Source organism: Ustilaginoidea virens, chromosome 7 (genome assembly GCF_000687475.1).
Source record: "Ustilaginoidea virens chromosome 7, complete sequence".
Taxonomy (NCBI): Eukaryota; Fungi; Ascomycota; class Sordariomycetes; order Hypocreales; family Clavicipitaceae; genus Ustilaginoidea; species Ustilaginoidea virens.
The window spans coordinates 524,637-539,574 of record NC_057322.1 but is presented as its reverse complement, the minus strand read 5'-3'; the positions used below and the strand labels follow the sequence as shown (position 1 = coordinate 539,574).

The 14,938-nt window shown below is 57.8% G+C and overlaps 4 protein-coding genes across 4 annotated transcripts; 3 read left to right on the top strand and 1 right to left on the bottom strand.

Moving 5' to 3' along the window:
* Positions 1-3,784: 3,784 nt before the first annotated feature.
* Positions 3,785-5,396, top strand: UV8b_07783 (uncharacterized protein; the record flags this gene model as incomplete). Its single annotated transcript, XM_043145280.1, has 2 exons — positions 3,785-4,698; positions 4,799-5,396. The coding sequence occupies 2 exons, from the start codon at positions 3,785-3,787 to the stop codon at positions 5,394-5,396; spliced, it is 1,512 nt and encodes a 503-aa protein (XP_043001215.1).
* Positions 5,397-7,675: 2,279 nt separating this feature from the next.
* UV8b_07782 (uncharacterized protein) lies at positions 7,676-8,209 on the top strand (the record flags this gene model as incomplete). The annotated part of the gene is made up of 1 exon (XM_043145279.1): positions 7,676-8,209. One exon carries the CDS (start codon positions 7,676-7,678, stop codon positions 8,207-8,209), a length of 534 nt encoding a protein of 177 aa, XP_043001214.1.
* Positions 8,210-11,032: 2,823 nt separating this feature from the next.
* Positions 11,033-13,053, top strand: UV8b_07781 (uncharacterized protein; the record flags this gene model as incomplete). Its single annotated transcript, XM_043145278.1, has 3 exons — positions 11,033-11,667; positions 11,780-12,820; positions 12,909-13,053. The coding sequence occupies 3 exons, from the start codon at positions 11,033-11,035 to the stop codon at positions 13,051-13,053; spliced, it is 1,821 nt and encodes a 606-aa protein (XP_043001213.1).
* Positions 13,054-13,335: 282 nt separating this feature from the next.
* On the bottom strand, positions 13,336-14,430 carry UV8b_07780 (uncharacterized protein; the record flags this gene model as incomplete). Its single annotated transcript, XM_043145277.1, has 2 exons — positions 13,336-14,274; positions 14,335-14,430. The coding sequence occupies 2 exons, from the start codon at positions 14,428-14,430 to the stop codon at positions 13,336-13,338; spliced, it is 1,035 nt and encodes a 344-aa protein (XP_043001212.1).
* Between the last annotated feature and the right edge of the window lie 508 nt (positions 14,431-14,938).

The following is a 14,938-nucleotide window of genomic DNA, read 5'->3' as shown; positions in this document are numbered from 1 at the left end:
ATGGATGAATCGCCTCTCCTTCCTAGATGGTCAGCGCATCATCATCATCATCATCATCATCATCAGCCTTTCCTAGAAGCTCTGTTGCTGCTTCATCACGCACTCTCCAACGCCGAGTAAGATACGACTGGCAACTGGCGGCCTATGCTGAACTTGTACACGGATGAGCTGGAGCTGCTCTGCGGGAGCTCATGGGAACCAACATGCCGAATCTCCCAAACACACGGGCTCCTGCACCCGACCCACGTTCCCCCCTGGCGGCCATCAGCTTCGCAGGTAGACATCCCCCCGACCCGTTTTCACATGTCGATTAGAGAAAAGACGCAGGCTAAAGAATCACCGCCGCAGACAGGGGACGGTCTCATGCCGTCAGCCCAACTGCCAGCCCCAAAAAGGAAGCTCCGGACGCACCAGGGAACCGCCCCCCTTCGGCTCGCCAATGCACCGCATCGGTGGTGACAAACGACTCCATCAAGGCCCGCGCGCCGAGCGATGATCCCGTGTAGCTGGTTGGCTGGCTGGTCGATTTTTCGCATTCGAGGCATTATTGCGGAGCGTGGGACCATGATGGGTGACCATGACCCGCAGGGTAGCGTCGGCAGAAGGCGCAAAAGTGGGGATGGCGAAAACTGTAAATGACAAATAAATATGTAGTAAGAAAAAAGAAGAAGGCCAGGATTTAAAATTAAATATAAGTCTGTACAGCGGGGGTGTCTTGTCCGTTTTGGGAATAGTTCTCCCACGGGCCGGACCTGACCCGCCCCACAAAATAGCTCAAGAGCAGACGGGGCTCCTTGATGGCCAATGAGGTGCCGAGGAAAGGCCCGATCGCTGGGGTCAACCCTAGCAGACAACAAGATGCCACAGAAAGCTGCCGCATGTCGAAGAAAGACGGGGGATTTGCCGTGCAGGCAAGATGGGCGGCTTCTCTGCATTGGAGGCGCAAAAGGCAGAGGGCAGCCAAGAATGAGGGCAGATATCACGGGGCCATGTTGCAGGACCCAAGGTGAAATCAATGCAATTTTATCGAAGTGGCTTCAAACTAGCTTCAACTATATAGAGAATACTATAAACTCTAAAGAGTTCCCATTACTAACATATATTTGACCAGCGTCTGGTGGAATCGTACGTAATATCGGGAACATCCGGTGGAATGTGGCACATGTAGCCGAGGGAACAGTAGCCCCTTAGGGCTACCGCTGTTCCCACTATAAATAGCTGGTATAGCGAGTATCAATCAGCCGGTGCTCGTAATCTTTATTTAATATTACCGTTCTTCTGCACGCTTCCTGACACATGGGCGTAAGTGACGTTGCGTGTTGCCTGGGGCTCCATATAACCAATCATGCAGCGCCTGATGGGGAGTTGCAGTGTCAATTAACACGGCGGGGAGAGGGTGAAGAGGCATATAGAATCACAAAGAAGCGGTGTAAGCGAGAAAGCTGCTAGCCAGGTCTCCACGAGGCAGGAGGCAGGAGGCAGGAGGCAAAGAATCGTGATGAAAAAAAAAAGAAGAACCTTCATAGCCACTAAATGAAAAGACGTCAAGACCCACCGAGAGCTGTCGATGTTGCTTGAAGTTGAAACAAGTTCAAGCCGCGTTGAATCTATCAAGGTTCGTCTACTACCGACGCTCTGCCTGGGCGGGCCTGGCAGTCCTGATTCCATCGCTTTGGCAATGCTGCCAGACCAACTATTATGTTGCACTGGGTTTATGTTTGCTTTGCTCGGTCCATTACAAGCATGACATGCATGGCAAGGCATACGACGAAACCTGCGCAGCATCCCTGCACCAGATCGGCGACACATGGCTTATTTCCCTCCATGTGGCATGAGGACTGACATGCCGCTGTGCAGAATCGCCGCAAAGGTCTCGTGCCACTCCCCTGACATCATTCGCAACAACGCTCTGTTTTTCTTCTTCTTCTTCTTCTTCTTCTTCTTTTTTTTTTCTTTTTTGTTTTCTTTTTTTTTCTCTTTTCCCAAGCATGCATCGTAGAGCATTTCAACGTGTGCAACTTTGCCACTCTCCCATCTCGAATCAAGGGCTTTATGCACTCGCTGCATGCGCCCCGAACTCTTTTTCCTTCGTGGGGAAGATGGGGGGGGGGGAAGGAACAAGGAGTGCAGACGAAGCTTGCCGTCCCTACCTTGGGCTGTTTCAAGCTGCGGGCAAGCGAGAAGGGCCCTGTCCTGGCCGTGCGCCCCCAGCTGCCCTGTCCTGCATGGCAAAAGCGCCTCGCCTACACCGACGCCTCAAATAGCCCACGAAAAGACGCGCCAACACGCGGCACCATGCCATCGGTTGACGCAGCAGCAAGCGGCAGGGGTGGGGAGGGGTTGCGAGGGCCGCTCTTTGCAATGGCGATAGCCGGCTGCAACTCGCAACCCTGGCAGCACGGGGCATATCCGTGCTCCGATTTGGCCCCCCCTTGTTCCAACCATGCCGCACCACTCGACCAGACGAGTGGCCTGCATTTGTAGGTGGATCGTGGTGTTCGGCAGTGTAAAGCATGTGCTATGTATGTACTACGTAGTAAGGTTCTGACAGCATGGGGAGAAGGTGAAGGGCGGGAGGGGGTGGTAACCATCAAGTGCCGGCTGCGGCGCGCGAATGTGTGCCATGTAAACGAGGCGAGTTACGTCCTCGCCCCTGGCCGCGGGATGGTAGCTGCTTGTGCGCGCTGGCTGCGGCCGTCGACGCGCTCAAACCGCCGCGAGTTGCTGCTAGCTATTTCTGCACCTGCATCAACGCCGATCCCCCGACTGCCGCGTAAACCGCACTTCCGAGGGCCGTCCCGGCCCGCAGCCGCCCGCCGCCCCACGCTCGAGGGAACCTGTCACGTCTCCACACCACGCAGTGCCGGTCGATAATATAAAAACTTTGATAGAACAAGAGCCCCTGTCGCTTGGATAGGGTGCCCTGCTCGGCAGTGTCATGTAATGCAGCAATGCTTGTCAAATCATGACTGAACTAGCCTTTGCGCCAGGCAGCCAGCCTGGCAAGACATGAATGTCCCGCTCCAGACGCTTGACTCAGGTGACAACCACGGCCAGGGGCTTCCTGCGGGGGCGGCAGGGATGCTTTGGGGCCCTGGGGCCAACAACGCTGCTTGATGACGATGATGGTGATGATGATGCTTGCTGCGTAGAGATCTGCTCCGCATCCTCGCCCTCTCCGCTCCGCTGGCCGGCAATAGTCCGGAGTGGGGCAGTCGGCACCGGGCTCGTGACTCGAACCCAGCCTTCCCCTGCTCCGTGTTTCAGCCGCATCGCCGGCAATAGTATGGATATTACTGCATCGGTCGCAGGCGCTCGCTAGCGGGCTCTTTGCTTCATTTGCCTGCTTGATGTAGCTAGGAAGGCGACTTGTTCGTAAGCACTAGGCATGGCTCACCTGGACGTGTTTTCACAGGATTGGCCCTCACTCGCTGCCGAGCAGAGGCTCTCCTGCGCAGAATTGTGTCAAAGAGGGCATTATAAATAGCGGCGCAGCTCGCCGCCTTGGCGCTGCCAGATCCAAGGACGTCTTATATACCGGTGCCGTCTATATACAGGCTTGGTCCACCATCTCGGAGGCGTGTTTCGGTTCCCCCCCAAGCTGCAACGTGCCGCCCTCTGCGCCGATCCCCTTCACCGTCCCCGTCTTAGTGTCGGAAACCTCGACAACTAGCTGCCAAACTAGCGGTGTCTGCACTAGCTTGTCGTGTTTCAAACAACCCCCGCCCCCCCCCCCCCCCCCCCTTCTCTCCCTTCTCGGCCAGCCTGCTCTCGTGGCAGCAACATGCTTACCACAAAGCTCGCCCGGAAGCCCGTCGTGGCCGTCCTCGGCCCCACCGCCTCCGGCAAGACCAAGCTGGGCGTGGCCATTGCCAAGGCCTTCCTCGGCGAGGTCATCTCCGTGGACAGCCTGCAGTGCTACAAGCCGGGGAGCATCGCCACCGCCAAGCCCCGGCCGGAGGAAATGGAGGGCGTGCCGCACCACCTGGTGGACTACCTCGAGGCCGACGAGGAGCCCGCCGATTTCGTGGCCGAGGCCGCCGCCCTCCTGGACGGCCTGACGGCCGCGGACCGGCTGCCCGTCCTTGTCGGGGGGTCGACCTCGCTCACCATCCCCGTCCTGCGCGAAGCCTTCCGGAGGGACTACCAGGTCTTTGCGCTGCTGCTGATTCCGCAGCAGCCCGCCTACGAGGCGCTCGTCAAGGCCAGGGGCCGCGAGATGCTGGAGAGGGGCCTCCTGGAGGAGCTTGCCGAGCTGTGGGACCTCGAGCGCGCCTTGCTCGGCGGCCGGCCCTGCTTCGAGCGAGGCGTCTGGAAGACCATTGGCTACCCAGAGTTCCACCCCTACCTGAAGGAGACGGCGGCGGCGGCGGCGGCGGCGGCGGCGGACCCCGGCGGAGACGGAGCCGTGCCGGGCAAGCGCGAGATCCTGCTGCGGCGCGGGCGCGACACGATGCACGCAAACACGCTCCGGTACGGCCTGGGCCAGCTGCAGTGGATACGGGAGAGCTTGATACCGTTCCTGCACCGCAAGCAGGCCGTCAGCATCAGCCTGGCCGTCACGGACAAGGCGTCCTGGCTTTCGACGGTGGAGTCGCCCGCGCTGTGCATGCTCAACCAGCTCGTGCTGGGACACCAGGTAGCCAAGCTGCCGCCCATTGAGACCCCCGAGTCCCAGTCCCGCGTCATCTGCCTCTTGTGCGTGTTCACCCTCCCCTCATCTCCTCTTTCCCCCCTTTGCCTCTCCTTGAGCTAACATTCGTCCCCCCCCCCCCCCCCCCTCCCCTCTCCTTTCCAGCGGCGGCTCGTCTTCTGGCAACAACCCTGCGCACCTCGAAGCCGCGCGGTCGTTAGGCGTCGCCCTGCACACCCACGGCATCAAGCTCGTCTACGGCGGCGGCACCACGGGCATCATGGGCGCCGTCGCCAGCACCCTGGTGCGGCTGTCGGGCCCCGACGCCGTCCACGGCATCATCCCCGCCGCCCTGGCCAAGTTTGAGTACACCAGCGCCGACCGGCAGTACCTGTCCAGGTTCGGCAGGCAGACCGTCGTGCGGGACATGCACGCCCGCAAGCAGCTCATGATGCAGAGCGTCATCAAGGGACCCCCCGGGAGCGGCTTCGTCGCCCTGAGCGGCGGCTACGGCACCATGGAGGAGCTGCTGGAGATTGTGACGTGGTACCAGCTGGGCATCCACAGGCGGGGGATCTGCGTCTTCAGCGTCGACGGCTTCTACGACGGCCTGCTGGGCTGGCTGGGGCAGCTTGTCCGGGGCGGGTTCGTGGGGCCCCAGTACGCCGACATCCTGGGGGTGGCGCGGACCGCCGACGAGGCCGTCGAGTGCCTGGCCCGGCCGCAGCACAAGTCGGGTCTTGACGAGCTGGAGTGGGCGTAGAGGGGCGGCGGCGTGTGGGAGCGTTGCGTTTTGCTGTGCTGAGCTGTTTTGCAACAGTTGGACGGGACGGGGACGGGAAGAAGACGTGGTTTTTTTTTTTTTTTTTTTTTTTTTTTTTTTTTTTTTTTCCGGAGTTTATCTTTCTCTTTCATTTATTTCTGGAGGATGTACATGAAACGCCGGGGCAAAGAAACACCGTGCTGCAGCGAAACGGATTAAACAATGATGATGATGATGATGATGATGATGATGATGCTTGTTACAGTGGGATTTTGGCTGGCCGCGCCGACATGACTGGCGTTTGATGAAGCCCGTCGCTTCTTTGGCGCTGCGTGCTGATATCTGGAACCTTGCTGCCGCCCGACGCCTTGCTTGACGCTGCTTGACGCTGCTTGATGCTGCGAAATCCCCAACTCCGTCCTCACCCATGCCGCCGCAGCCCATCGCCCAGCGCGGCTTTTCGCCTCGGACCCAGACGCCGACGCCCAGGGTCAGCGGCCAGCAACTGCCTCGTCTGCCACGAGCCATGAGCAAGCCATCATCCCCCCCCTTGCGCCTTCGTCCCCGCGGCCGACAACTGCGTCGCCAACCACGCCAGCCCATTCAAGACTGCCGTGGCGTCAAGTCGCCCCGGCCAGGGGCAGCCCCCGCCGAAAAGACACTTGTCCCCCCAATCCCATCGTCGATGGAACCGGCTTCGACTAGTCTCGTCTGCTCGCTGGCTGCATTTCAGCCTTGCTGCAACGGGACATGGCGGCCAGCCACCTGTCCACTGTCCACGTCGGTCTCCACCCGGCCCCCCCCCCCCGCCCCCCCCGGGGTCCAGGGCCGGAAAGGCCGCCACGGTCTGGAGGATTCTTTGATACGTGTTACGCGAGCTGCGATTACCGAGGCGAGCAGGCTGTTTCCCCCTCCCCCACCAGCGGGGGGCCTGGAACTCGTCAACGGCTCTTGGATTGCGCCTCGATTGCTGGCTGCGCTTGTTCTCACGCGCCGTCCGAGACGACGGCCGTGACAGCCGCGCCGCGTTCTGCCCAAAAAAAAAAAAAAAGAAAAAAAAAAAATCCCCGTCGACAGGACGCAGGCCAGACCCCAGCTGCCGCCGACGCCCCGGCTGCCGTCTGCGACCGCGTCGCTGCCAGGGGAAAAAAGAAAAGCGCTGGCCTCTGCGAGAAGTCGGGCTGCCCGGCCGGCCGTTTTAGCCTGAAACGGCCGCGCTCGCTCCCGGGCATCCCCGTTTGCCTGCCCATCTGGGGCCAGAACCAAGCCACGGCTGGGGGGGATACGCTCGGTCCAATCCTTGTTGCGCGGAGACTCAGCCCGTGGCCGATTCGCCCTCGACTGCGACAGCCCATCTGCGCATGTGCCGTACCGCCGCATCGGGATTCAAAACCTGCCTCCACGCAACAGCCCCGACAATGGCCAAGCGAGCCTTTCCTCATGCGGCACTGCGTCCACGTCCCTCTGCAGAGCACTTTGCTGCTCGCAGCGGGCCTGCGACTTTCCCCCCCCGCCAGGGCGGGTGTGTGTAAATGCAGGCAGGCCTTCTCTCTTTGGCTTTCAAACGGACGCAGTCTTGGCCAGCATGAATATGTTGGGCAAACCCGCAGTCGACAGGATGGACCGTCACCCGGCCGACGTGCTGATTTCACGTTTTGCGCCCGCCCGACTTGCCGCAAGGGGACTTGCTCGGGCGCGCCGCCGTGGCCTCGTGGAGCTACTTGATACTTATGGGAGACTGCCGAGTGGGCGTCGGGGTGCCTGGTCTGTCCTTGCCGCCGGTGCCTCCGCCTAGTTGGCTGGCTGGCTGGTTACTTGGCTTTGTCGTCGGCCTCTTCGCACCGGCGTCTGGGCTGGCTCAACTTCCCCAGCTACCCAACCGCAACGGCTAGCCACTTGGCCTTTTTAACAGCCAAACGTCGTGTTAGTAATTAGCCCGCCGTGGGTGCCACCCTTGCGCCTACCTCGTTGATACTATTGCTACGCCACGCGACAACCTAGATCGCTATCCCACGTTTCGCACAGGCGCCCCCCCCCCCGTCTCGTGGTCCGGACCCCAAACACGGGGCGGCCGCAACTCCTCGGCAGGGGGCCAACCACCTGTCACCATCGTCCGGACCAGACATTATTTATAGGCCCTCGTCCGCCGTCAAGTCTCGCCTTTTCTCTTTTCTCTTTCTTTCCCTTTCTCTTCTTTTTTAGTCATCCTCACCTTCATTCTTGCATTTCTTTCTTTCCACCTCCTCATCCCCCCCCCCTTCCCTCCTCCCATATTCAAAATGAAGTTCTCAGTCGGAACGGTCTTGGCTCTCGCCATATCTGCGGCTACCCCTATCGCCGCCCAGATCAACGACGACGGCGATTTCAACCTCGAGGCCCGCGACGCTGGTTTTGAAGAAGCCATCCCTTATCTTGAGGCTAGGCAGGCTGAACCTGACTTCGAGGAAATCGACCTCGAGGCCCGGGATATCGACCAAGACCTTGAGGCCCGCGATGTCGAGCTAGAGCTTGAGGCCCGCGATGTTGAGCCAGAGCTTGAGGCCCGGGACGTCGAGCCAGAGCTTGAGGCTCGGGGCCTGACTTCCGGTATCTGCTATGACTCATTCTGCCCCAACCTTTATAAGTACTACATCACCGGGGTCCGCGGCTATAAAAAGTGCAAGGGCCTCTGCAATACGATTATCGGGTTAAAGAACCAGGACGAAATCACGTACTGCCTCAGACTATGTGACCTCAGAAAACCCGGCAACCTACGAAAAGCCTGCCAAACTCTCTGCTTCAGGACCTTCCCCAGTCAAATAAAGCTAGAATAACCCTTTCTAAGCCTGTCCTGTACACCTCTAGGATGTGATTTTTACCCATTCTTTTTCTTCTTCTTTTTTTTCTTCTTTTCGTTTATTTTTGATTTCTTTATTTAGAGTTGCATTGCTGTTTGCTAGACGGAAGGGGCAACGACGGTGCTGGACTGCCGGGCGCTGGAGATGGATTGCTTTTGTTATAGACCAGATTTACCGTCACTTTCTTTGCAAACCTTGTATTTCTACCCGACCTTGTGTACTCGTAGCAATTTAGCTTTGTATTTTTACTACTTCAACCATAGGACAGATTTAATGCGCAACGCACTTTTCTTCCCAGATGCCGTCCGCTTGGCAATGCGGACAACCAGTGCGACTCTATGCCCTGCCGGCCGGTAAGTTAGACACGCATGCGAATAGGCTTCGTGTCCCAGGATGGAGCAGAAGCTAAGGAGATGAATTACTGCAACCTCGAGGGTCTGTACCGTTGGAGAGCCCGAAGAACAACGTAGTTTCGGGAGATGAAGCCGCGCTTGCCGACAACGGGTCCTCTTGGTTGGCGCCCGAAGCGACCCTGCATGCTTGCGGCCATCTTATTCGTGATTCACCGAGTGCGTTCCACCCTTTGCCCTCCCACTCGAGTTCATCCGTTCCTCCAGTGGTGGGCCCAGAAGACGCACTTCTTCCGCGTCAGAGGCGCCTCTGCGTTCCAACAACCGTTTCCGTGGGACGGCCCGTAAAAGAGGCCCTCGTCTTGCAATAGTTTCGCATCTAGAGTGCATCTGGAGTGCAGAGTAGCCGTCGTACTCCGCGTGCTCAAAGGCACCGAACTTGGGCGTACCAAAAAGGGCCAGCTTCCAAGTATCCGCATTCAAAGGCCACCGTGTTCGCAGAACCCACCTCTGGGACACGGTATCGAGCTGGCTAAATCGCCGGATAAGGATGCACACGATCGTGCGGATACCCAGGGAAAGCCAAGTCAAACTCGGCAAGCTTTGGCCCCCGCTTTCATCAACTCGTCGAGGCGCTGCACGACGGACATGACGGGGGTGCTTTGCTCTTGAATGTTTCGTCCCGAGCTACTCGGCGGATGTGGGCAAAACATGCAGCGCTGCGCAGCAGGAAACCAGTCTTCAAGTCATGCGCACATGGCGAGTCTGTCTTTTGCCAGCCATGCAGTGGAATTAGTGCCATGGCCAGCTTGGGCCGTGGTTCGACATTGTCCCGTGCAAGACACGATGGGGGTCCAAAAGGACAGGAATCAACGGAGCCCGGGTGTAGCAGCGTAGGTCTGTGATGCCGCAGCCTGTCTCTTGGCGACCGGCCCGTCAAGCCGGACCTCCCCCTTGCAGGGATTAACCGCGGCATTGCCTGTCGATACCAACCGATCGTGGAAAGCCACAAGGTGGTCTGTGGGGGTTTCATTCAGGGAGACGGGAGACGGCCGTCAGAAACCTTTGGGAGACATACCCAATGCGTGCGGCTGCTGCAACCACGTGAACCCGAATTGGCTGATGTAAAGCAAGGTGGAGATGCGAAATATTGGAAAACGATGGACCGGATGAATGGCAGAAGGGACGGACCTGAAATAATTCTACTGACCATGGGGCCAAAGTAGTGGGTTGTAGGAAGGTTGAATTCTTGTAGCTAATTATTCTAGCTCGTTCTGGCGAATTCCCCACTTCTTATCCTTCTTCCAACCTTAAAACTCAGGTTCCCCGCCTCCAGGGCCCCCCCTCCAGCATGAGCACAAATTGAAAGCATACATAAATGCCAGGCAGCAGCATATGCAAGATTTCAGGGGAGGGGGCATGCTAACCCGAAAGGGACTGGATCCATAGATTAATGACTCCACTGCGGGGTTAACGCGGGCAATAGCTGTACAGCGTTCATGCATTATTGCATGGACGGGTGTTTAAACATGAATAAAACATACATGTTATGTCGGCGTACATATATGCCGGGATTCTTTTGTTTTTCTCCAACTGCTTCCTTCAAGTGCCTCCCCAGGAACGCAGGTACGGAGTACATGGCAGCGCAAAGATGGCTATTGATCAAGTTCATCAAGGCTCGTATGCATCGTCGACCTTGGTCCCGATTAGCCTACGAGCCACGCAGGACGCAGTTCCACCACCTTCTGTTACATTGAATACCACATTGCACCATCTGTAAGACGTACGTTGCCCGTGTTTGCATAAGCCAAGATTGTGTGGCAGCCTGAGGCCGAAACACGTCTGGCTTGGTCTGCACGGCCAAAAGTAAAGCAGAGCCCGAGGAACCAGTGGGCGGAGGGCCTTGCGCCCAGAGGGCAACGTCAACCCCGCCACCCCACATGCAGTATGTAACCTATGCCTGGTTGCATCACATCACTGATTGCACATCACTGATTGCCCCGATGCAAATGTCTCAACATCAGCTGGACACTTGCGGCCGTCCATTTCCTGCTGAACCCCCGCGGCTTTTAATTTCCTGGCCACCAGACATCACGTCGCCAGGGATGCCTTCCTCCTCTCGGCATTTCGCCTATTGCTGCACGGCTTACTCCCCGATGGCCTGCATCATCCCCATTCCACCCCCCCCGGCTCCCTTCTCTGGACGACCATTGACCTACGCCTCGCCTCGCCTCGCCGTGCTACTCGACAGCATGCCCTACCGCGCAGCAGCCATGTTCTGCAAATCCCTCTGAACAACGTCGACGTGCTCTAGCCCAATTCCATCGAAACGTGGCTGTGGCTGGGCTCTTTCAGAGCTGCTTTGCCGTCCTTGCTTCCCTTCTGTGCTACGCCAGGTGTTGGCAACGTGTACTCCGTACGTGGCGGCGCCTCGACCTGGCCCAACACCATGACCTCGATGGACGGGGAGGCCAAAAGGGACGTCCCAGTCCTGAGCGGCGTCACGCCAGATGGGAAACCTGCAGCCGCAGCTTCGAACCTCGATGCTCGACCGCCAACAAGCTCCTCCGTCCACGTCACCTACGAACCCAGCTTCGACTCGCGCAACCTGTCCCCCTGTCGAGTCGGCGCCCGCAATCCATCGCCCAGGTCCGACCCCGACAACTATCAGGGCGGGAGCGTGTCCAGACGCCGGAGCTTCCGCACTGCCACATTCAAATCCCTTGACGAGGGCAACGACCTGGACTCGTACGGTCTGCCGGACGGTTGGCAGCCTGGCTCGGAACCCGGTTACGACCCGGAGCTCCCTGACGGCGGGCACGCGTCCGTGTCTGCGCTGAGCGCCGAATGCCAGATTACAGTCGTCGACTTTTCCACCGAGCGCATGGTCAAGCGCCATTTCGAGAATAGCACATTTATTGATTTCCTAAACAGCCAGCCGCAAGAGGATTGGGTCAAGTGTCGATGGATCAACGTCAACGGCTTGAGCTGGGACGTTGTCCAGGCTGTTGGAAACCAGAAGGGGCTTCATAGACTAGCATTGGAGGATACTATGAACTTGAGGAATCGGACAAAAGCTGAATGGTCAGTCTGTTTAACCCCCCACCTCCCTCCCCTTTCATTTCGGCCATAGAGGCTGGTGAAACCTCCCGTGTCCTGGCAGGAGGGCAAGACACTAAGATTCCAGCTCATATAGGTATCCCAACCATGCCTTCATCATCATGACCCTCCAGAAGCTCGTCCACATATTTCATGATGATAATGACGTCTCTTCCGACTCCACTAGTTTGGCGTCCCGTTCATCGTGGAAGAGAATGTTTCAGGGATGGGTCAGCCGTGTTCTCAACAAGCGAAGCGAGACGGACCCCGAAATAGACCCTGCAGTAGGACCCGAGGATCGCATCCGCGACGACAACAGCGGGCCCGCTCATGGGTTGTCGTGTCAAGAGACCTGGGCTTTGCGATCGCTGCAGCGGTACCACGCATCTGGAAACGACGCTCGCACCGAGTTCATGGAGCGGCACTCGACGCTGGCCGAATACAAAATGGCCGTGTCTGCCGAGCAAGTCTCCATCTTCCTCACAAACGACAACACCGTCATTTCCTTCTTTGAGATTTCCGCCGCCGACGTGGAGAGCCCCATTGTCACGCGGCTGAGCACGCCCGGCACTATTCTTCGAGAATCGTGTGACGCGTCGTTTGTCGTGCAAGCCATCATCGACGCCATCATCGATCTCGCCCTGCCCCTCACGGCTGTGTATACCGAGCTCCTCGCCGACTTGGAGCTTGACGTGCTCACTTCGCCCTCCATCAGGCAATCCCGCAAGCTCTACATCTGCATCAGCGAGATCAACAAGATGCTTCGCTTCTTCAGCCCCATAGACAACCTGGTCAACGTCCTGCGCGACCACCGGACACTCTTGTCCCAGGAGAATGCGACACGGGAGCCGGGAAGCGCAGCATGCGGCGTCACCATGACGCCCCTGACGCACACGTATCTTGGAGACGTGTTGGATCACTGCATCATCATCACGGAAGCCTTCTCGCAGTTGAAGCAGTCCTCCGAAGATCTCATCAATCTCATCTTCAACACCATCTCGGCGAACCAGTCGCAGTCAATGAAGCAACTGACAATGGTGGCCATTGTCTTCCTGCCCATGACCTTTATCACAGGGTTTTTCGGGCAGAATTTCGACAGGGAGGGGTTCCCTGATATCCACAATGGCATATGGTATTTGTAAGTGCTCTCCATACCGTGCGACATGGATAATCAGGGCGTCTTTTTTTTTTCCAACCTAGCATATTTGCTCATGATTGCTCTTCAGCTGGGCGTGTGCAGTTCCCACGGCCTTTGCGACAATGGTTATTGTCATGAGAGGCATGATCTTTTCCTGGTTTGGCAGGGTGGCGACGAGGAAGCAGATTTGGTCGATTCGCAAGAGAAAGAGACGACCGGGGCGGCCCAGGTGAATAGTCGAGCTTCAGCATTTCGACGTCCGACCCGGCTAGTAGCAATGTCGACAGTCATTTTTTTTTCTATAGCACTTGGGACGCCTGGATAAGCTACTGATGGGATGGGTTATTGCCGCGAACCGCACCTTCCCCTTCCCCCCAATTCCCCCCCTTGTTTTTGCCCCGTTTCGTGTTCTTTCTCCATCCAGGCATGCCGCATGATGCTGCTCTGGGTGATGTTTTTTTTTTTTTGCCCCCTTTCCTTACAACATTCCCGCCATTCCCCTTGCAGCAACACTGCTACAAGTCATACCCTTTACCCTGGCCGGTATACCCCTCCGCCATGCTCACCCATTCCTCGTAACAATCCCCAACGCCCAAAGTCTCCAATATCGTCTTCCAGCGCTCGCCTCCGGTCGCCGCCTGACCGACTTCCCTCTCAAGGCTGCCCACCATCAACTTGTACTTATCCGGAGACAAAAACATGGTCTTCCCAACCGCCACCACAAATCGCACCCAAGTGCTCGACGCCTGGACGAATGGAAGCCATTGCGCGTGACGAAACGTCCCGATGGCGTGGTAATCAAGCCACGGTTCGTCGTCATCGTCGTCTACGTCGTCGTCGTCGTAGACGCGCAACGTAAACCCCAGCAGCTCGCCCGAGGTGCTGTCCAACGCCCTCTCGAGGCGTCGCATGTTGGAGATTGCCCATATGTGCTGCAGGTGCTGCTGGGTTGCCGGGTTGTGCATTCTCGAAGGGAGGTGTAAATCCGTCATGGCTTGGAGGAGCGGATCCCTGGCCGTGTTGTCCCGGTCCAGATGGGATGTCCCCACGGCAGAATGCGTCGACAAGGGTTGGATCACGGAGGTGTGCTTCTCCTTGAAGAGGCGAAGAATCTCCATCTCGGTGATCCATGCCGTCGTCGCTAGCTTCTTGGCTTCGAGTAATGTCATGAACGTGTTTCCCGGTTGTATCGAGATGCTCAGGTTGCGGCAAGTCTTCACGTCCAGTTGGGTTGAATGGAGGGCTTGCATGTATTCGTCCGTCTTGGAGGCATGATTGGACGCCAGGTCAATCATCGGACTGCGCAGGGTGGCGCCCCTGTGATCAGAGGCGCAATCGCACGCGGAAGGCGTGCATGTCCACGGCTGCAGGACGCAGGCGTCGAAACGAGCCGATTGCCATGATCGCTTGGTAATGTGCTCGTTGTTGCAGCGGATAATGACCTTTTCCGGAGTCTGGGACAACACGTGCCTGCATTGACGGAGGATTTCCGAGCGAGAGTCGTCGTGATGTACCCGATGTTGGGATGGCTGGACAGCGTCCTTTGCAGCCCTGAGGAACGAGACTTCAACAGAGTATCTGATATTTGTGGATCGACGCGGAAAGGACATTGCTGTGTGGGCTCGTGCACAATGACAATAGCGCGTTCTCGTCTTGTCAACGGCAAATTTCTGTGTAAACGGCACACCCGAATCTACTCTTGTTCGCGTGAGGACGAGGCGCTATGGGACTGTCCGGAGTTGAGCAAAGATGTCAATACTGCTTGGATGGAGAGACGGAGAAGATGTACTGTATTTCTGCTTCTTCCATTAGACGCCCCCTCGGTGCCGACATGTGAGACATTGCTGGCTTCGAGCCTGGGATAGGACTTGAACCCGCGTGCGCGGCGTTTTATCCTCATGTCCTTTCTAGTTAGTTTTCCGCTCCTGATAGGACGACGGTGAGCCAACACGCCGGTCCCGGGACCCCCGTGTGCTCGCCACTCGATTTTGCGCCTTGGCGGCGGGTCAGGGATCCACGGAGCTGGCTGACCCGGCGGAACCGACAAGAGCCTGAGAGGCAAGTCTCCCATGGTGGAAAACCAGATTCCGCACAGCCCGTAGCACCAGGTGTCAGCCT